Raw genomic sequence first — 21,571 nt, 5'->3', positions numbered from 1 at the left:
AGAATGGCAACAAAATAATTAAGTGCGTGCATTTGTAAAATTTTGACAGTTTTCACATGAAAATACTTTAATGTTCTACAAATTCCATTAGGAAACTTCTGTAACTGCAAGTGTAAAACTTCAGAGTACATAGCCGTATTTCTATGCCAGAGAACATACAATCGGAACATAATGACGCATGTCTCGCTACGTTTGTGTCCGACTGAGGGTTGTACGATTGTTGGAATAGTCGAATGCAGTTTGTCGTGTAGTCTCTTAGTCATTGCTGTGTTCAGTTGAATATAGTATTCGTGCTCTATTTTGGAAAGTGTATGTTTTATTTTGGTTATCAATATGGATGGGCTACAAGATAACAAATTTAATATTAGATTAGTAAAATGTGTGAAAAAATATCCTCTTTTGTACAACACTGATTTAAAAGAATATACAAGAAGAGATTGCAGAGAAAGAGCTTGGATAGATGTGGCAGAAGAGTTAGATTGTGATCGTAAGTACATGTGTATGTATATGTTATTCAACTTCTTAAGTTGTAAAGATGGTGATAGTCCAACAATGATATATGTACATAAATATTATGACAGTTTCGTTTCATCACCCTGAAGTGTGTTTGACAGAAACAAGCATTTGCACAACTGAAAAGACTTACTTACTTTACGCAGTACGACTTGTCATGACAATGTTTGGAATCTATAATTTTTAGACACCATAAAAAATGTATAAGTACTATGTATATGGGAAGAGGTTTATACATACATATTTCGGTATAAATGGGGTGTGTGCTGATAGGGGGCGTCTGCAGAGGAGGAATATGTAAGAATATTGTTGCTAAAACATATATATTTTTTAAATATTCGCTTTTAAAAATTTTTATAAATAACAGATACTTCACAATGTTTTAGAAATTTTTTTTTTTCAAAATTTCACTTTATGTTGAAAAATACACTTTAAACATTTATATAAGTTCACATTTCATTTTTAATTTGTTTTCTTTTAGCTAAATTTATTAATTTAAAAATCACTTAGCATACTCATCGTTGCAAAGTTTAGATTGTTTACAATTACGAGGAAAACGAGCGTAGCTACATCTTTTTATTATTTTTCATTATTTGTACTATCTCTTTTTTTTCATTAACTATAAAAATTAATGTTCCAACATTTTTCAAGCTGTAAATGAGTACTTTTTCCAAAACTATGAATAATTTGTGATTTATATTTAATAAACACAGATAAGTAAAATTATAAAATGTATATGGTTTTAATATAACATTTTTATATATTATAATTTGATATTATAATAAAATCAAGTCACAATATTAGAAAAGGTTAATTAGAATGTTATATAATAACTTAGAATTGCGTTCAAAGTACTGCGTGAGTGATGTACCTTCGCTTAGAACTGCTTTCTGCGTTGGAGACCTTCGGTCGCGTTTTAAAAGAATATCCTTAGACAAGCCAATACCCGGGCTGACTAAAGTACTGTTACGATTTTACTGCTTACTAGTTTACTTTGCTAGGTTCGTATCTCTGGATTGTCAAATAAAACCAATAACTGTTTAATTTAATTCAACAACTCTTTATTTTACAACTCGTCTACACTATAGCAGTTTACTCTTAGCACTGATTGATTACGTTGGCGCTGCCACGGCTTATATAGCCACGCACTCCTCGCTGATGCCGACGTGTCCTTCTAGAATATTGCGTCTGGAAATTACAAGAACATAATGCTATACGGCGCCAAATGTAGCTATTGTTCAGACAAGCAGACGGCCACGGCGCCAGACTCAGCAACCGCCCAAACAGACAAGCAGACAGCTGCGGCGCCAGATGTCTATTGTTTCGACAAGCAGACAGCCGCGGCGCCAGATGTCTACAACAAGACAAATGCTATTCCATATGCCTACAGCTATAATAAGGGATGCATATAGCAATACAAATACAACTTAATACTACTTTTGTAACAGTACTTTCGCTTAGTACTACTTTAGAGAGAATTACACTTTTGTACGCAATAATATTAAAATGTTCTTGCATATTTGCAATTGCAAATTAGCGAGGATAATTTTTTGCTTTTACACTAACAAAATGTATAGCGATGTACCTGCTACAGTCTTGAAATAAGCAACACTAAAACGCCATTGTATTATTTGCAACACTGGTTTTCAAATTATCAGCTGCTGTCAAAAATAAAAACATTCTAAACAAAGAGAAGAAATGGAGCAACCCGGTTTGAATAAAATAGGGCTAAAACACGAAAAACCGATTAAAAGTGGATCGAAAAAGAAATCCAGAGTTTACTGGATTTCTTGCGAGAAGCTCCAGAAGTAAAAGTGAAATGTCAATATCCATAATTTCTTCAGCAGCTTCATCACATAAAGCGTCAGTCAAATTTTCCCTAAAACTTTTTTTTCGGCGTATTTTCCAATTTTTGCGAAAATTTTGTTTACCAACAATGTTTTTCTTCACTGATCAGCTGTGAATGATCTTTGCAAGTGTTACACAGAAACCACAAAAAAACCGTTCATTGTTGATGGTAAATATTTGCAATTGCATAATTTAGCACACTCGGATGCACAAGATTCTGAATTGCCCTATGTTCTTAGGCATGGACTCTTGCAATATATATTAAAGATATGACCATTCAAGCGCCATGTGCATATGATATGATAATCAAGTATTTGATTTAACCTTACACGGAAAGTGCAATTGTTTCTACTTAAGACATTCCTACCTTTTTAAAGTAACTTTTAATAGCTTAATTATAAATAAGCATTTATCATTTTTATTAAAGTCCTAATGAAGAACATACATGATGTGACAAACTCAGATACGAGAATAAAATAGAAACGACGTTAAATTGCCAGAATTATCAAGTCAGTGATATTCGTATTAAGTAAGAAGTTGTTAATTAGGATAGTAAATAGTAAAGCGTTAAGTTGTTTGCATTACAAAAAAGATATTCACTTATACATATGTACATATCATAAATAAATTATTTGAATTTTTCTCTTTGTTTTAGCAAAAGTCGCGCAGAAAAAATGGCAAAATTTCAGGAGTATTTTAGTGAGAAAACTAAAGCAAATGCAAATGGGCGAATTCGTACAACAGTATTACTTATACGATCACATGAAATATGTAATACCATATTTGAAGAAATCATATGAACCTGGAGCATTAAAGAGAACAGTTAGACAAATAGATGTAGAGCCAGATGCGGAATATGGGACTGGATCGGAGCATAGTACTGAAGATATTGAAATCATTGAAGACCAGAGAGTGGACAGTCATGACCCAATTTATCTCGAAAATAATCAACCAAATGAAAAATATGCTCGGAAAAAAATTAAGGTAGCAGTGAGCTCAGAGGACGAAGGTGGACCAGAATTCGATAATGATGTCGTGTCTAAATCTCGGCAAAGTGAACTCAGGGAGAATATTATGGTTAACAATAAAATGACGAATTCTACATTATTGCATGCTGCTTCCACACCCGTGACATATAGTGAACAACGCGACCAAACCATGTCTAGAGAAAGTCCGAAAAGACAATTTGTATTAAGCTTATTGCCAGATCTTAACGAAATGACCAACTCACAAATGCGCCAATTTAAGTTCAGAGTTCTGCAATTAATTGATGAAATATTAAATGAAAACAATACCTAATTTAATTAATTACCAATTAGTAAATTTTGAAAAGTTGTGAAGTTATTGCGACGTTTCCATTATTTTAACACATTGTCACGTTACACATTTTCGTGAGTTGTCGCTCATTGTTTTCACAACTTGACAAGACAATTTTATGGATTTTCTTTCATATCGCATTTCCAAATTCTTGTACGCTTCGTGTACGTGGTGAACAAAAATATTTTTATAACTTAATATTTATGCACCTTTTTCTAAAACATTTTTTTTTAATAACATTAAAATTTTTTAACAGATGGTAAGTATTCTTTTAATACCGAACGCTTTAAAACTATAAAAGGAATGTCGAATTTCGTAAAGCGAACAGTTACGAACACGACGCAACGCGGGACTCCCAAGCAATAGCAGCACGGCCCTTCGTCTCCCCTTGTCGTCTCATAGACTAGAAAATTGCTACTTATTTCATTATTCGTTTAATTCATGTACATTTTTAGGAATATGTCATTCTTTTACTATTTCTATCTTTTCATAACTGTGCAAATGCCCTCCGTGTCCTAAGCAGCTTACTTTCTTTTTGAAAAGGGAACACTTCCCAAACATTAGACCGGGGCTAGCTATCTTTTGAAATGCTTCTTCCAAGTTCCTAAGATGTTTATCGAAACTTTTACCCAACTCGTTGATGTCGTCGTGGTTTTAATACCTGGTTTGATAATCCAAAAGCCATTACGGACAATTGTCACAGATCATCCCCAATGCTAAAAGCCGTATTTTCTTTGTCTTCTTCATTTATCTCCACTTGCCATTAACCACTTTTCATATCAAGTGTTGAGAACCGTTTTGTACCGATTCCAAAGCTTCATCGGTACTGGATAATTGTCTTTCTTCTTCGCAAGTACCGCAGGTGAACTCCATGGACTCGCTGATGGTATCGGTTATGGTCTGGTTTACGAATTCAAGTTTTTCTTAAGGAACGCTTCAAGGAGCCTAGCGAATAGTTCTTGCATCATTAAAATCGTCATTATCAAAAATGGTTGAGCATCTAAGAATGAGTTGTTTAGCCCTATTTTGACGTTTTCCGTCAATGAAATATTTTTCAAGAAGTATTCCTTCAACAATCCACAAGTCATTTATCCCATAGTTCTTAATCTACTTCTACCTAAAAAACTGCTTCTGGTTTTGGTAGAATATGTTGGCTATATTTTATTATCACTCGTCTAACTTTGTTATCACATCTGAACCTTTTCAACAGTTGAAATGGCCATCATTTTTCTTACGCACATCTGTAGATTATTCCAGTAATTTCTGCATCTTTTTTCAAGTAATTGATTCATGGTGTGATCTAATTTTATTTGATGAATTTTAAATGTTCGAAGAGAGATGCAGATTCCTGTGTCACAGCACACGAAACGTTATAGTGGACGTGCTACCGCATGTATCTCGTGTTCAATTAAAAAAGGTCTAAAAATTCATGTTTTCATTGACCTTCAAGTGCTGAACACATAAAGCGCGACAGACTGCAAGCGACTTCTGTTAAATATTAAAGTACACACGTTCTTAAGGACACAGTAATTTAGACAGCTACACAGCTACAGACCGTCAGTTGTCGCTGTCGCTAACTTCAAAATATGTTTATATTTGCCGAGAGAGGAGTGATGCCACTAATATGTAAAATGTAAAATTATTCAAAGCTCTAACAAACCAGACGTTATTTTACAAATAAAAGCCTAAAGTAGCGTTATTATATCATTTATAATAACAATTGATAATTTAAAACAAATAAATTTACTTATTTTTTGCATAAAAAATATTTCACTTTGAACAAAATATTAAAATTTCATTGTAGTGAAAGGTATTAGTATGGCTACAACGAAATTGTGTACATGCAAAATGGAGAGCTGTGTTGTTTTGCCTACATGTTGCTGCCTTCTTACAAATGTTCATGTAGAAGGATTCACGACGCCATTTACAGTTCACTGTCGTGCTGCCATGTCGTGTCGCTCTCTATGTGTTCAGCACTTCAGGGTGAGCGCACGAATATGAAAACGTATTCATTACGTACATTAGGGTGCTTCAAAAAAAAATTTTGAATTTATTTTCAACTCTACCCCCTTAAATCTTAGTGATTGGCAAAATAAAAATCCTCCCTTAAACCAGGCGCTGTAGCTTAACTCTAAGGCGTCGCTTTTTTTTAGGATCCCGTTCATTTAACATAGGGATTCTCGTTTTTTTCATTCAAACTAAAATTTCACCAATTAATTTTCATTTCTCAAAAATAACCATCACATATTCAGAAAGTTGCCTTTTCAAATTTAAAAATTTTTGCGACAAAGTTTGATTATCTCAATTAGATGATTAAAGGTAGTGATTTGAAAATTGGAATTTTTTCAATAAAAATTGAAAAAAGTTTCTGAGAATAATAATTTTGTCACGGAAATTTTTATAGTTTGAAAAGCCAATTTTCTGAATATGTGATGGTTATTTTTGAGAAACGAAAATTAATTAATAACATTTCCAAATATAATATACCTTTGAAAACAGCGCTATGCCAACCATGAAAGGAACTTCCAAATTTGGATTTGAAAAGGAATGTCGAATTTCGTAGCAGCGAACTGTTACCGAAAATAACACGTTACGAAATCCGTCGCAATCACAATTTACATTTTACATGATATTCTATGCTTCTTCTTCTCAACTCCAAGGAATTACGTCACAGATGGCAGTTGGGGTAATCTTGTATTTTATCACTATTGTTTTGTTCAACAGTAAGCATATTAAGCATACTTCTCTTGGACGACAACAGGACTTGATCCGCTGAACACATAGAGATCGACACGACATGACTGCCCGACAGTGAACTGTAAATAGTGTCGTGAAGCCCACTACATCAACAATTGTAAGACAGCGGCATGTACACAAAACAACACAGCTGTTCATTTTGTATGTACACAATTTCGTTGTTGCCATACTAATACATTTCACTTCAATGAAATTTTAATATTTTGTTCAAAGTGAAATTTTTTATGCAAAACATAGGTAAATAGTTAAATTTATTTGTTTTATTATTATCAATTTGTTAGAGCTTTGAATAATTCTACATTTTCATATTAGTGGCATCACTCCTCTCTACTGTCGTCCGCAAATTTAAAAATACTTTCAAGTTAGCGAGAGCGACAACGGAGAGCCTGCAGTCGTGCAGATGTCTAAATAACTGTGTCCATAAGAACGTGGGTATTTTAATATTTGACAGATGTTGCTTGCAGTCTGTCGCGCTCTATGTGTTCAGCACATGAGAGTAAGCAAGTATGTATGTTTGCCGACGTTTCCATTCGTCCCAAGCTTGTTATTGTCGTGTGTGTTTTACAAATTTTACTTTTAGTTTTGAACTGAATTTCGACAATGGATGTAAACAAAAAAATTAATATGCGATTGGTGGAGACTGTAGAAAAGTATCCATGTTTGTACAACAATACGCTCAAAGAGTATTCTAACAGAAATTGCACAGAAGCGGCATGGGTAGAGGTAGCAGAGGAGCTTTCCAGTACACGTGAGTAAATATAATACAAGGCATACACGCACCAATTATTGTACCAATTTCATCGAATTGTACAACTGATTGTTACGTATATGGGGCAATTGAATGAGTTGTACCAACTGATTGGATGAACATCAAAATTTTTTGATATTGTATTTTGTCAAGTTGGTTGTGTTAGTTGGATCGTGTTTGGGTTGGTCGTGTGATTTCAAACGATTTCGCTATTTTATTTCGGCTGTCGAAGAGAGCGCGTCGTATATACATACATAAGTAAAGCAACAACTTCCGAACTCATGTTTAAGCAACGAAGTGAATATTCAAAATGAAGTTGGCCTCAAAATTGTGTTAAAAGTTGTGTCGTATGTAGCGATAAGGGCAATTTCTAGCCCGACTCATTCAACCAACTAATTGGTGCGTGTATGTCTTGCATAACATATTTTTAGCGGCATATATGTACATACATATGTACATATTTTTTGTATAAAGATAAGAATACAATGCGTTTGAAAATACCATATACATACATACAAACTTATGTATAATACATATATAAAAATGCAAGTCTCAGCAGTCTCTATTTGAGAAATTTTGAGGTAAAGTCTCAATTTGTTATTATTCACTAAACAGTCTCTCAAATTTGAGACCTGATAGTTAGCAGGTCACAAAGCTAAAAAGAACTCTTGTTTGCCATTTTGAATATACTGAATAGAGATCATCATTGATATTAATCGATTATCGTTTTTTTATATTTTGTAAGCAACTAAAACATGAAGTTTAAAAATAAATAAATTTTACATAAATTTCGTAAATATTATGAAACAAAGTCAACATATATTTCTATTTTTATTGGTAATTATTTTTTTTAACTATGTTATAGAAAATTTTATACTTGTTATCGACATATTTATTTTCGTTCAAGTCTAAAAACATCTCTGAATAATCAAATGTAATAGATTTTGTGAGTACCATTTACAGAATAGCAAAATCGTCAAAAGCCAATTGTCTCTAACTTAAAATCTCAAATTTAGAGACTTGAGACTGTCTCACGTTACAGAATCGCACGGTAAGTTAGAGACAATTTTTGAGACTTGAGACGATATTGCTATTCTGTAAGTGACAGTCACAAAATCTATTACATTTCATTATTCAGAAATATTTTTACACTTGAATGAAAATAAATATGTCAATAACAAATATTAAACTTTCTATAACATAGTCAAAAAACATAATTATCAATAAAAAATAAAAATATACATATATTGACTTTCTTTCATAATATTTACGAAATTTATGTAAAATTGATTTATTTTTCATCTTTTCGTGTTTGAGTTGCTTACAAAATATAAAGAAACGACAATCGATTAATATCTATGATGATCTCTATTCAGTATATTCAAAATGGCAGACAAGAGCTCTTTTTAGTTTTGTAACCTGCTAACTACCAGGTCTCAATATTTTGAGACTAACGCTAGAGACTGTTTAGTGAATAGTAACTAGTCTCAAATTGAGACTTTGCCTCAAAATGTCTCAAATAGAGACTAGAGACTGGTTACAGAATCCCGCTATAATAGCCCTGACAGACGAGCAAAATTAATGCGCCTTAAGCAACGCTAATGCGAATTGAAATTTGATGGTGACAGACGGCAGGCTTGTGCATTTAGACAGCTGATAGTGAAATTTGTTTCTTTATTAAAAAAAAAGCGAAATAAAAATGAATAAGATAAATTATTAAATGAAATTTTGGTAATTTTGGAAACTCAATATAAATTTAAGGAAAAAATTCGTTTATTATTATTTACGTTAAAAGATAATAGAGTGAAATTAATAGCAATAATTGATTGTAATGCCGAAAAAGTGTGCAAAAAAGTTAAGAATATTGGAAAAATGGATAGCAAAAGTGCGACATCTGTCAATAAATAGCAAAAATAGGCCAGTTTTGAGCAGTGTTGCCTACTCAAATTTAGTAAATTCAGCCAAATGCACGGAATTCTTGTTCATTACAAACTTCCATTAACATGAGTCAAATGCGCAAATAAATGTAAATTAAGCCCGCTAATGCATATTAGCGCTGTCGTCTGTCAGGGCTATAACGCCAGAGACTGTTTAGTGAATAGTAACTAGTCACAAATTGAGATTTTGCCTCAAAATGACTCAAATAGAGACTAGAGACTGGTTACAGAATCCCGCTGTTAAATTGATCAAATCTTACTTGAGATCGACCATGAGTCAGAGTAGACTGTCCAATCTTGCGATTCTCTCAATAGAATGTGAAACTGCTTCAACTTTAAATTACAATGATATGATATGTGATTTTGCAGTTATCAAAGCTAGAAAAGTGCATCTTTAAGTTCTATCACTATTTTTAAGAAAGATATACGCCAAAAGATATAAGACAAATTCAAAGACTTCGAGGAAAAATTAATATTTTCATTGTTATTCAGATTATTACATTACGAGTGTACAACTCTTTATCTTTTATAATAAATTTTGTAAAAAACAGCGAAAATCGTTTTGCCGCTCCCAAGACGTTGCGCCCGGGGCGACGGCCCCATTCGGATCGATCGCCGATTGTTACCGCTTCCCTTGCTGCTCGAACAGCGTCGCCAACAAGCTAGCGTAAATATCTATGTTTTTGTATGAGCTTGCATACATATCGACGCAGAATTTTGCGAGCCACAGAAAAATAGTTTAGAATTGACAAATATTGTAAATCGACAGCAGCTATGTTGCCACTTTTGTCACTCCGTGTTTTTGCATTTGGCATTGCATAGTTGCTACTTATAAAGAGTCGTTGCTGTTTATCGTAGCGGTATTCTAATGGAATGTCGCGGTCGATTTTGAATAAGTAGGAGAAACTCCATCGACTGTGGTGTGGGGGAGTGTTACGCTCCTTGCAGAGAAGTAGCGAGAAGGATAGCTTTTTATTTTCGAACACATGCCCTCAATTATATTGGATCTTACAGTCCAGAAATCGAGAAAAGGACAAATTAAAACGCAAAAGATTTAAAACCCTTAAGGGGCACACCTAGTGTGAAATTTTCAAAAAATCAATTTTTTTCATATTTCGATAGGTTATACATACCTTTAAAAATAACATACTAAAATTTCAAATCGATATCTGAAACAGTTTTTGAGTTACAGCCATTTAAAAGAGTAGTCATTCGGCAGTTAGATAGTTGCATTGGAACTTTAAACGCGTTTTTCTCGAAACAGCATTTTTCGAATTTGCTGCAGTGATTACTCAAAAACAAATGATCCCATGACTATCGGATTTTTTTTACGTGTTCTATTTATAGTTCTCCGTACAATGACCTATCGCTTTTTAATCTGATCAAAAAATCGAATTTTGGCAGGCCAAAAACGACCAAAATTTTAGGTAAAATTCGACTATTTTTTTTTAAACGCCGCCATATTGTCAATTTTTGATTTTTTTATTAGCCCGTACAGTCATCGTACAGACAATATGTTTTAATTTGACTAGATTTTTTATTTAGGTTTTATCAACATGTTGCAATCATGGCAGAAGTGGAGGAACTTTTTTTCGGCGTCGCCGGATATCGCTTGTCATTTCAAAAATAATTCATTCAAAAAATTTCCTTCACAATTTTTTGTGTACTCTTAAAACATGTGTAAATATACCCTCAAAATTTTAAAACCGTTGATTGACTAGATTTGTTTTTTTTTATCCCAAAAAATGCCTTTTTTTTACGCTGTCACACTAGGTGTGCCCCTAAAGCTTCACCCCATTCATGCTGAAAATTCTAGAAAGGCTAACGGATTTACACATAAGATCAATAGGGTCCATTAAAAGAAAGTCTTACACGAAGTGATAAATATTATTGGAAAGCAACTATGTACATAACAAAAAGTACGCAATGGCTTCCTTTCTTGACATTGTAGGAGCTTTTAACCACTTCGAAATAAGCACAATTATTGATTCTATGTCAAGTTTTGTAATAAGAATATAGGAGTTAGAAGGTTAGGCAACTGAGCTTTAAATGCATTTTGAACAAATACACAGTTCAGAGCAGATGGAACTCAATAACAATATGCAATATAACCAAGCAAATTTGGCTCAAATAATACAGGAATAGAACCAAAGATCTACTATGCATGTCTAAAAATAGTATATACAGACTCTCAGTTAATATAACGGAAGCACTGGCCCTAGCTGCAGTTGCAAGCTAGAAAGGAATAGGGAAACAGTTTTCCACTTTCTCTATGAATGTCCAGCACTATTACAAACTCGGCATAAAATACCATCTGACACCAAACTCTGAATAGTTGTCCACAAAAAGCATAACAGATATATAAGTATATACAAGTAGTTTAATAGAGAACAACAATTGTCTTGAGCGCAGCGCTGAAACGGGATACCAAGTTAATAAGGCCCTTCGATAGGGAATCGATCACTTATGCGGGGATCACAGTAATCGGCACGACGTAAGATCAACGGCCACCGATTACGTTAGCTTTGTAAGTTAACAAATGTGCGGTTGCTAACAGAAATAAAGTCGAGAGGTTTCCCGATCGAGATAATTATGGGAAGAGAATCTGTTGCGAAGATAAGCATAGATCGCCATATTATGCTAATTATCAGATCACAACCAACGATGGTAATACAGGTATCCATAATTCTGTCGAATGTCGAATCGTCCATGTGTTCCATCCTATTGACAGGAGGGAATGCGAATGCGTTAAAGTCGCTAAGTACCCAACGGATTAGATTCCGGCTAACTAAGCCCTGACATTCATGGATAGTGTCCCTGCGCTCGATTAGACATGACTAAGTTGATTGCGATCTCCATGTATTTCGTTGCAACCTACACGACTTAGAAGATCTGAGTGACGTTTTATCTTAGTTTCTTAAACCGCAGCTATCGATTTACATATGTCAACGCGTGGTCCACTCCTATTGAGTCTTGGGAGGGACACAGGATTACGGGTATAAATAATGCTTTGATTTCTTAGTATATCTCCTATTTCATGGCTAAATTTCACGATTTAATCGACAAATATGTTATAGATGTAGCTCAGTTTTGGTGGAGTTAATCCCTAACTTGCACAAGTAGCAAAACTGACATGAACGGAATATGGGTCGCAAAAATGGAATGACATAGGAACAGTAGAAGTGCTAACAAGTGCCTGTCTAATTAGCAGTCATGGCAGGAGATTGGAAACACCATACAATGACTATTGTAAAAAATTAAACTCTTTTCAGCTTAGATTTAATTAGATTCCACCATATAAATATCTCACTTTAGTAAAACTGTACCGAAGTGGTCTTACTGGAATTACTAATCTTCATAAGTAGCATTGTTTCGTTGTTTTTCAGCGGATGTAGTTAAGGACAAATGGAAAGTTTTTCGCTCCATTTTCGTGAGAAGGCTGAAAAAAATGCATATGGGAGAACTAATTAAGCCATATTACCTACATGAACACATGCAGTTTTTACGTCCATATTTACGAAAATCGTGGGATCCTGAATGTTGTAACAAAATATTATTGGAGGAAAGCGAAAGTCGTGTTACCCCCAAAAATCTAAAAGAAAATAAGGATTCAAATAGCAGTTATGAAAATTCAAAGACATTAGACCAAGAGGATATTAATTCAGTGTATCTTGCTGATATGCCGCAATATTCATGTCACGATAAGCGAATACGTGCTTCGGACGGGAAGCACCGAATTAATGAATTCGACTTTTCTGCTCAACAATTCAAAATCAGCGAAGTTTCATCACATCAACAAGATCAGGAGGCCACAGACGATGAAGACTATAAACGCCTATTTATATTAAGCTTACTGCCAGATCTTGAAGGAATGAGTAACGCACAAATGCGTAAATTTAAAATCAAAGTTACCGCGATCATAAATAATATTATTAATAACGAATAAATTAATAATTGTTATAACATTTATAATATTGAATTTAAATGTATAGAATTATTTTACTCACTGTTATACGCTCACCCAATTTAGTAATATCAATACAAATATACTGTTAGAATATTGATGTCAAAAAGCATAGAAAAGATAAACTTGATTCCAGATGTTTTGGAATATTTTTTGAACGTTTTTTGAATATTTGTAAATATGGCATTCTAAAAGTAAGGTTTGAACATTACTAAAGCTTCAGTATGATCAAAGAAGAACTTTCAAATTTCTTCATCACTATTTCACTTTATGCATTAATTTGAGATCAATATTATAATATACATATTTCTTCTACAACCACCACAAGCTTTGAATATTGCTTTAATTACTTTTACTTACATTGGAAAGTCATAATGTCATTGTAATATACATATATGTTCATTAGGGTGATTCAAAAAATTTTTTTTTGTTTTTTTCGATTGGTACTCGGAAAAATGGGTTCCTAGACACCTCTAAGAAAGCCTCTCCAAATATGAGTTTTTAATTGTAACGGGAAGGTCCTCCGCCTAACGGTTTTCTATTTTTTCTTATTATCAGATAGAAAAATTTATATCTCGCTTCCAACTACTTGAAAAAATATCTTGTTAATTAGGTTTTGTAGGAAATTGAATGCTCTAAAATATGGTCTCTATGATTTTTTCGTAAACCCAACCGTTTAAAAGATATTAACAGTTAAAGTTTGATTATTTTTGGTAAAATTTTTTATTTCTTATTAATTTTATAACTCAATGAAAAAAAATTATTACGAATAGGTTTTTGGAGAGGCTAACTTAGAGGTGCTTAGGAACCTATTTTTCAGAGTACCAAACGAAAAAAAAAATTTATTTTTTTTGATCCACCCTAATATGCACTGATTTTTGACGATGAATATCTCGTAAACGCTTAACTTTATCGAAAAATTACAGTAGACCATTTTTATAGAGCAGTAAATTTCCTACAAAACTATGAGTTTCATCATTCATAATAATTTTTTTTCATTGAGTTATAAAATTAATAAGAAATAAAGAATTTTTCCAAAAATAGTCAAATTTCAACCGTTAATATCTTTTAAACGGTTGGGTTTACGAAAAAATCATAAGAGACCATATTTTAGAGCATTCAATTTCCTACAAAACCTAATTAACAAAATATTTTTTCAAGTAGTTGGAAGCGAGATATAAATTTTTCTATCTGATAATAAGAAAAAATAGAAAACCGTTAGGCGGAGGACCTTCCCGTTACAATTAAAAACTCATATTTGGAGAGGCTTTCTTAGAGGTGTCTAGGAACCCATTTTTCCGAGTACCAATCAAAAAAAATTTTTTTTTGAATCACCCTAATGTACATACATGTGTATATGTACATACATATGTATATGTAATATAGAATAATATTTATACTTTAGGCGAGAATATCGTCCACCTATCACAGAAAATTGTGCATATTATCATACACTACCACCAAACCATACTATTATAATAGGTACAACTGTCAAAATCAAGAAACTGCTGTTGTCTACTTAGTATTTCATTATATTGAATATCATTAAGGTAAATAAAATCAACCTTCAAACTCAGGGGTCGAATCGTTACATCCGTTAACGTATCGTAAAAGTCTATTTCGTATTATGACATACGTGATCGTAACGCTTCTATCGTAATCTGGCATGATGACACACGTGAACGAGTACATAAACGTATCCGTTCGTTCGAATCGTCGTTCGAACTAGTGATGAGCGATATTTCACTACCGGTGATTTTTTCACTGTGATTGAAAAAACGCAAATCGCAACTGCGATCACTTTTTATAAATAGCAGTTCGCTTGTGAATCGCAGTTCGAACCTGTGAATTGCGATCGCAGTTCGAAACTGTGATCGCAGTTCGAACCTGTGATTTACGATAGCAGTTCGAACCTGTGAATTACGATCACAATAGCAAATAGCATAAAAGTAACAACTTTCGTCACAGCGGTTTAAAATTTTGAGTGTAACGTTCTTATAATTTTTAATAATGGCAGAAAATGTATCAAGGAAAAGAAGTGAAGTGTGATGTTTGAAGTGGTAGATGAAATATAATCAAAATGGAATATTTTAATTTGTTTTAATAAAATTTTTAATTTTACTTATTGTTAAAACCAAATTTGAAAGCTTTTTGTGATGAAAACAAGAATTGTAACTAATTAATTTCAGAAAAAATGATGGAATAACATAATTTTTAATATTTTCCCAAAGATTAGGAAACTCGCGTTAATTATATGGTCTTGAAAATATTAAAAGCGGGTATTTTAAACAAACAAATTATCAACCACACTAATGGTAATTCCTTCTAAGAAATGTTTGAAACCATCATACCAACATACAAATGAACTATGCAATATGCTCTAAGTGTCAGGTAGCCGAACCGCTCCAACATTTGCGAAAATGTAGTGAAAAGAAAGGCGGAAAAACTTGACTCGAGTTACAGGAGCCAAAAGAGAATTTGCCGCCAATAACGACAAAATGTTTCCGTCGTTCCCACGACAGTCGGGTCTACGTAAGTGGAACAGACCCGGACTTTTATTCGGCCAAACAGTGTCAAATTGGCAGACTCTGCCGCTACAACAACAACAACGACGTTTGAACGCCGATTTAGTTGCGATTGCAATAGCAATATAAAATCACAGTGATTTAAAAATAGCAATCACTGAAATCACAGATATCGAAAAATCACAATATCGCTCATCTCTAGTAAATATATTCAACAATACTCAGCTTCAATTTGATTTGATTTTGGTCAATTTAGTTATGATGTCAGCAATTTTGAAAAGTGTCGTTTAAAGTTTCAGTTATACATCGTCACCTGAAATGCAAAATAACGTATCATCAAAAAATCCGAAATTGAGTGTCTTTTTGATTACACTTCACTACTTCAAATTACACACATAATATTACATATCTTCAACATTTTCAGGTTCTGCGTTCAGATATAAACCAGCTTTAACCAATATTAAAATTTTGTTTCACTCATGTTCCATTTTATTTCGTGTTTCATTCATGCCACTTTAAATTTCCGAAAATGTTACGTTATTTTGCATTTCAGGTGACGACATACATATGTATACATTTATAGAAGATTTTTTGAAAGCGTCACACTGGTCAAGCTCCTTAAACTTCTTCTTTTCTGGTGCAGAAACCGCTTACGCGGTTATAGGTGAGTTAACAACAGCGCGCCAGTCGTTTTTTTTCGCAAGTTGGCGCCAATTGGAGATTCCAAGCGAAGCCAGGTCCTTCTCCACTAGGTCTTTTCAACAGAGTAGAGGCTTTCTTCTGCGCTTCCCCGGCGGGTACTGCCTCAAATACTTTCAGAGCTGGAGTGTTTTCGTCCATTCGGATGACAAAGGACCACACATCTTTCGCAGAACTTTTCTCTTGAAAACTGGAAACGTCGATTCGAGATATTATCAACGTCCTGACGGGGCTTTTGGTGTTGCTCAACGTCAGTTTACACAGCCGTATAATTTTTGCAGGGATATCAAATTCAGACAACGCGGCATAAAGGAAAGTTCTTTCGTGCTGTCAAAAGAAGAGGTGTTGTGTGTATTTTCCCAGATCTGCCGCATGGTAAATATCTGATCAGTTTTCTTTCACACAATTCCCTCGATATAACCTTATTTTTTACTGTTCAGGGATGTTTCGCCTTCTCACTTTAGCTCGCCTGCAAACGGATGTTTTTGGCTACACAGGAAATAGTTGGTCACAGACCGGAATTGGTGAGCTGCTTGAGAAATGTGTAAAATAATCGTTTCTGGTCACTCCCAAGTGAATGGCAATCAGAGAACTTTCCTCACTTGTGTGAACTTCTGCACATGATTCCATCCTCCATTAAACTACAATATAATATATCTGATATTATATATTCACTTGGGTTAGGTAAGTCTGGTAGGTTACTGAGCCACGCACAGGGCAGTTCTTTACCGATGCCAGATGGTGCGTCGTTACCTCCTGATATAAATATATGGTATAAAGTCAACTAGAATCAAGGTATGGGGTTAGGGGAAGTACTTTCTAATTTTACCCATTTTTTGTCACAAGGACACATTATTAAGAGCTGATAGATTTTTAGTAAGGAATTCACCATTCTCGCTGCTATTTGGCAGAATTGAGCACGTGCAATGGCAGAAATATATGTACATAAAACGACTGAATTCATTCGAGAATAAATAAAGAGAAATGCTTTGAAGAAAAATATACAAAGTCACACAGAGAATATAAAAAAGCATTCTCTGAGTCACATATGCGTGATCTTGTATCATATGAACCATTTTTTCAGAAAAATTGTAAAAATTTTAATTTTTTTTTACAAAATCATGGAAAATTAGGTAAAAAATAATTTAAATATATTTTTTAATTTTTAAATAATCCAAACATGGCATTGCAAGGTAACAATGTAACAATATTTAAAGTGCAAGACAAAGTGGAAGCTGCAAGAAAAAAGCTTATAGTGTGGTTACAGCGCGCGGAGACAGGGAACTTGAAAGCATTTAGTAATTTATGTGAAATACAAAAAGAGTACAACATTACTGCATTGCCACAAGTCATCTTAACTCAATTTAAAGAACATTTATTAGAGCTGGAGAGGAATCTTCAAGAATATGATCCTCCAATCGATGGCAACAAAGCTTGGATAAGAACCCCATTTACATTCAAGTTTGATTCCGAAACAAATTTGCCAGATTCAGATGTCGATTGGTTGATTGAACTGTCAACTGATACAGCACTCAAGGATACATTTGACACAAGACCATTGATTGATTTTTGGTTATCTTGTCGTCAAGAATAAACAATACTAGCTCATCAATCAATGATTTTTATACCCTGTACAGGGTATATTAAGTTTGTCACGATGTTTGTAACACCCAGAAGGAATCGTCGGAGACCCTATAAAGTATATGTATATAAATGATCAGTATGTTGAGCTGAGTCGATTTAGCCATGTCCGTCCGTCTGTCTGTCTGTATATATACGAACTAGTCCCTCAGTTTTTAAGATATCCTTTTGAAATTTTGCAAACGTCATTTTCTCTTCAAGAAGCTGTTCATTTGTCGGAACGGCTGATATCGGACCACTATAACATATAGCTGCCGTATAAACTGAACGATCGGAATCAAGTTCTTGTATGGAAAACTTTCGCATTTGACCAGATATATTCACGAAATTTGGTATAGATTATTTTCTAAGACAACTATGTAATCGCCGAAGAAATTGTTCAGATCGGTTAACTATAGCATATAGCTGTCATACAAACTGAACGATCGGAATCAAGTTCTTGTATGGAAAACTTTCGCATTTGACCAGATATATTCACGAAATTTGTTATAGATTATTTTCTAAGGCAACTATGTACTTAATTACCGAAGAAATTGTTCAGATCGAATTACTATAGCGTATAGCTGCCATACAAACTGAACAGATAGTTACTATCAGAAATGCACCTGTGAAGGGTATTTAGCTTCGGTGCAACCGAAGTTAACGTTTTTTCTTGTTTTAATGCCTTTTGTGACCACTTACAAATGTGAAGCTGGATTTTCAACACTAGTTTACCTTAAAAATAAATATCGAAACAGACTGGAAGTGGAACCCGATCTCAGAATAAAACTTTCAACAATTTCAGCAAACTTGAACTCTATAATTAAAAATAAGCAACAGCACTAAAAAGTGTGTACCAAAGATACCAAAATATTATAATTTAATATTAATAAAACCTTTTTCTTACTATTATTAAACGTGTATTATTTAATCTCATGTAACCGTCTTGAGTTTAATATTATTAAGTGGGTCACGAAAGGACAGTGTGAAAATTACCGGGTCATGGCAAAACTAAGTTTGGGAAGCACTGCGCTAGTGTGTATCGATTTATGAATACGGTTTTTTCATACTGTCTAAAACATAACCATAACATATATTTTTTATATGATAGAAAAGATAAATAATAATTAGATAAAGTTTACGGAAAAAAATTTTTTTCATTTTTGAAAATTTGACAAATTTTTTTAAATAAATAAAAAAAAATATAAAAAAAATCGGCCCACTCCGGGATTAGTAGGGATAGTTGTCAAATTAATTGAAGTTTTTTTTGAAGAAAAAAAATGGCGAACTTCCAAAAAATTACGAAAAAACCGATTATTTTATATAATTGATCGTGTTAAATTTTTTACGTGTATTTTTTCGAAAAGTTCATTCAAAAACAAAAATTTAAATTTTAAAAATTTTTCCCCAATAGTAAATTTCTACAAAGTTATGGCTATTTGAAAATAAAAAAGCCATTTTTTTGAAAAATTCGTTACTTTTTTGAAGTTGGACAAAAAATTTTGAAAAAATTCTCAAAAATGTTTTTCAAAGGGTAGAAAAGGATGGATAAGTTTCAGCAAAATCTAAAGGGGTATGGAATACCCCATATATAATAGGTCTGATTTTCTTCCGCCGTGACTGTACTTCCAAGCATGCGGGCCCCGACTGGATTCGGTAGAGGGCATTCCTAGCTAACGAACAAGCGGCTGTTGTCTCCGAGCACATGGAGAGTCTGGACAAACATATTCGCATGACGTGTTTCTGTGAGTGGTGCAAGCCAAAAATGAAGCGTTCGTTAGAGAAGAGGTACGCGATTAAATTCTGTGTGAAACTCGGTAAATCTGCGACAGAAACGTTTGATATGATCAAGCAGGCTTACCCAGATGTTGCTTTAACAAGAATTATGTGTTTCGGTGGCACCAGGACTTTTTGGAAGACTGGGAAGAGGTCGCTGATGAAAACCGTGCTGACAACCCGACAATGTGACTCATATGCGCAAAGTTTTGAACTCAAACCGTCGACTTATTATGCATTTAATTGTCCAGTTGTTAAATTTATTAAAATCTGTATTGTGTGTTGGTCCGAAAAGTGCTCACTGACGACCAGAACTTGCGGCGAGTGAAAGTGTGTCAAGAAAATTTGAACATGTGTTTTTGTTTCCTTGCCTGAGAAGGACTATGAAAGGCAAGTATTTTGAGACGACAAAGGGATTCCAAACAGCATGCAGCTTATCTCTCAAGGCTATTCTGGAGAATACCTTCCGCGACACCTTCAATGCTTGAAAATCGCGCTGGCATCGCTGCATCGACGCAGAAGGAGCCTATTTTGAAAGTTTTTAAAGAATTATAACGAATGGTTCAATAAAGTTTTTACAATCAGCATACAATTAGTTAAAATCATTATTATGAAATATACATAGTTCATTTCGAAATTTTTTATAAAACTTACCAATCTTTATCCACATTAAATCGCAATGAAAATATTTATATATGTACTTAAAAATATGGGGCCATCCATAAAGTACGTCACACGAATTTAAGGACTTTTTAACCCCTCCCCCCATCACATTTTGAACTTGTTTTTTATGTAATTGTTTGTGTTGATTGGTGACTTTATATGAAGAAAAATATATGTAGGCCACATATGCTACAGGATCTTTTAAATAAGTATGACACGACACTAGCGCAACAACTATCATATGGAACTTGTTTCAGATGGGATGATGATTGGAGATTTAATAATATCTATCTATAGTAATAATGGAGCAAACTTAGCGTCGTTGTCATCACTCCCTGTGACTCCATAACCTTCTGATGTCTGTTTAATTAACACAGGCGGTGAAATCCTTCTTTTAATAATTTCTAAAAACTAGAACGTCTTACACCGCAACATGCAATAGTTTCACATTTAACTATTTGTAAAAAATATTGTTACTCACGTACATGATTAGCATACCAAGTAGCATCATTTTTTAACATCATAGCCTGTTCAATATCCAGTCCAGTAACAGTTGGTGCAACACATTCAGTAACGACTGGAAGATTATCAGTGACTAACTTGCTCCAAATGCAAGCCAACACATTGTCCGCACTTTCGAAGTTTCATTTTTCTAGATTTAAGTCAGTAGTTCGATTACTTGAAAACACAAAGGCGCTATGCTCCAATATTTGTCACAGGAATATACATAAGTATGTACATTTGTTGTTTAACTCCAATTTTCCTACTTTAATACCCGATTAGAAACAGATAGATAAAACAGCTAGCAGAAACGCGATTCTACACTTGACCATAATAGCGACTGTTAGCAAGCAAATCAATTTATGTCTGTATAAAATGTAACTATACAAATTTATGAACATACATATGTATGTATGTATATACCATATAATTGTACATTGTAAGTTTTAAAACAAGAAAAAAATGTTACCTTCGCTTATACCCAAGGTAGTATATCCTTACCGGGAATCTGAAATCGTAACCGAACAACGGTTTATATTCAATGGAAAACTTTTTGGTAGTTCTTTCTAATCGAGTTGTTGAATATAAATAACCTTCAGATCCAATTAATGGTACTGTATGTATATATGTAGATAAAAAAAACTACGTATGTATATGTTTGACAAGTGTGCAGCTTCTTGGGGAGAAAGGATATTTATCGATA

The 21,571-nt window shown here is 33.6% G+C and overlaps 2 protein-coding genes across 5 annotated transcripts; both read left to right on the top strand.

The window, feature by feature from the left end:
• LOC105233170 (uncharacterized) lies at window positions 1-13,242 on the top strand. Of its 3 annotated transcripts, none has more exons than XM_049454731.1 (3): window positions 1-309; window positions 7,016-7,183; window positions 12,507-13,242. In XM_049454731.1, exons 2-3 carry the CDS (start codon window positions 7,036-7,038, stop codon window positions 13,064-13,066), a joined length of 708 nt encoding a protein of 235 aa, XP_049310688.1. In that variant the 5' UTR covers window positions 1-309; window positions 7,016-7,035; the 3' UTR covers window positions 13,067-13,242. The 3 variants fall into 3 exon arrangements, with proteins under 3 accessions (XP_049310688.1, XP_049310686.1, XP_049310687.1); XM_049454729.1 differs by lacking the exon at window positions 1-309 and adding an exon at window positions 3,814-6,939; XM_049454730.1 differs by lacking the exon at window positions 1-309 and adding an exon at window positions 3,814-6,943.
• Window positions 305-3,665, top strand: LOC105233169 (uncharacterized). Of its 2 annotated transcripts, none has more exons than XM_011215149.4 (2): window positions 305-487; window positions 3,017-3,665. In XM_011215149.4, exons 1-2 carry the CDS (start codon window positions 334-336, stop codon window positions 3,658-3,660), a joined length of 798 nt encoding a protein of 265 aa, XP_011213451.2. In that variant the 5' UTR covers window positions 305-333; the 3' UTR covers window positions 3,661-3,665. The 2 variants fall into 2 exon arrangements, with proteins under 2 accessions (XP_011213451.2, XP_011213452.2); XM_011215150.4 differs by lacking the exon at window positions 305-487 and adding an exon at window positions 559-810.
• Window positions 13,243-21,571: the final 8,329 nt, after the last annotated feature.

Source organism: Bactrocera dorsalis, chromosome 4 (assembly GCF_023373825.1).
Source record: "Bactrocera dorsalis isolate Fly_Bdor chromosome 4, ASM2337382v1, whole genome shotgun sequence".
Taxonomy (NCBI): Eukaryota; Metazoa; Arthropoda; class Insecta; order Diptera; family Tephritidae; genus Bactrocera; species Bactrocera dorsalis.
Note: the sequence above shows the minus strand (reverse complement) of the source record. Positions and strands in the feature narration are given on the sequence as shown.

Bases quoted from the DNA above. Each gene is read 5' to 3' on its own strand.
- LOC105233169 (XM_011215149.4), top strand. From the start codon at position 334: ATGGATGGGCTACAAGATAACAAATTTAATATTAGATTAGTAAAATGT. The intron at 488-3,016 runs GTAAGTACATGT...TCTTTGTTTTAG, and splicing joins AGAAGAGTTAGATTGTGATC to CAAAAGTCGCGCAGAAAAAA.
- LOC105233170 (XM_049454731.1), top strand. From the start codon at position 7,036: ATGGATGTAAACAAAAAAATTAATATGCGATTGGTGGAGACTGTAGAA. The intron at 7,184-12,506 runs GTGAGTAAATAT...GTTGTTTTTCAG, and splicing joins AGAGGAGCTTTCCAGTACAC to CGGATGTAGTTAAGGACAAA.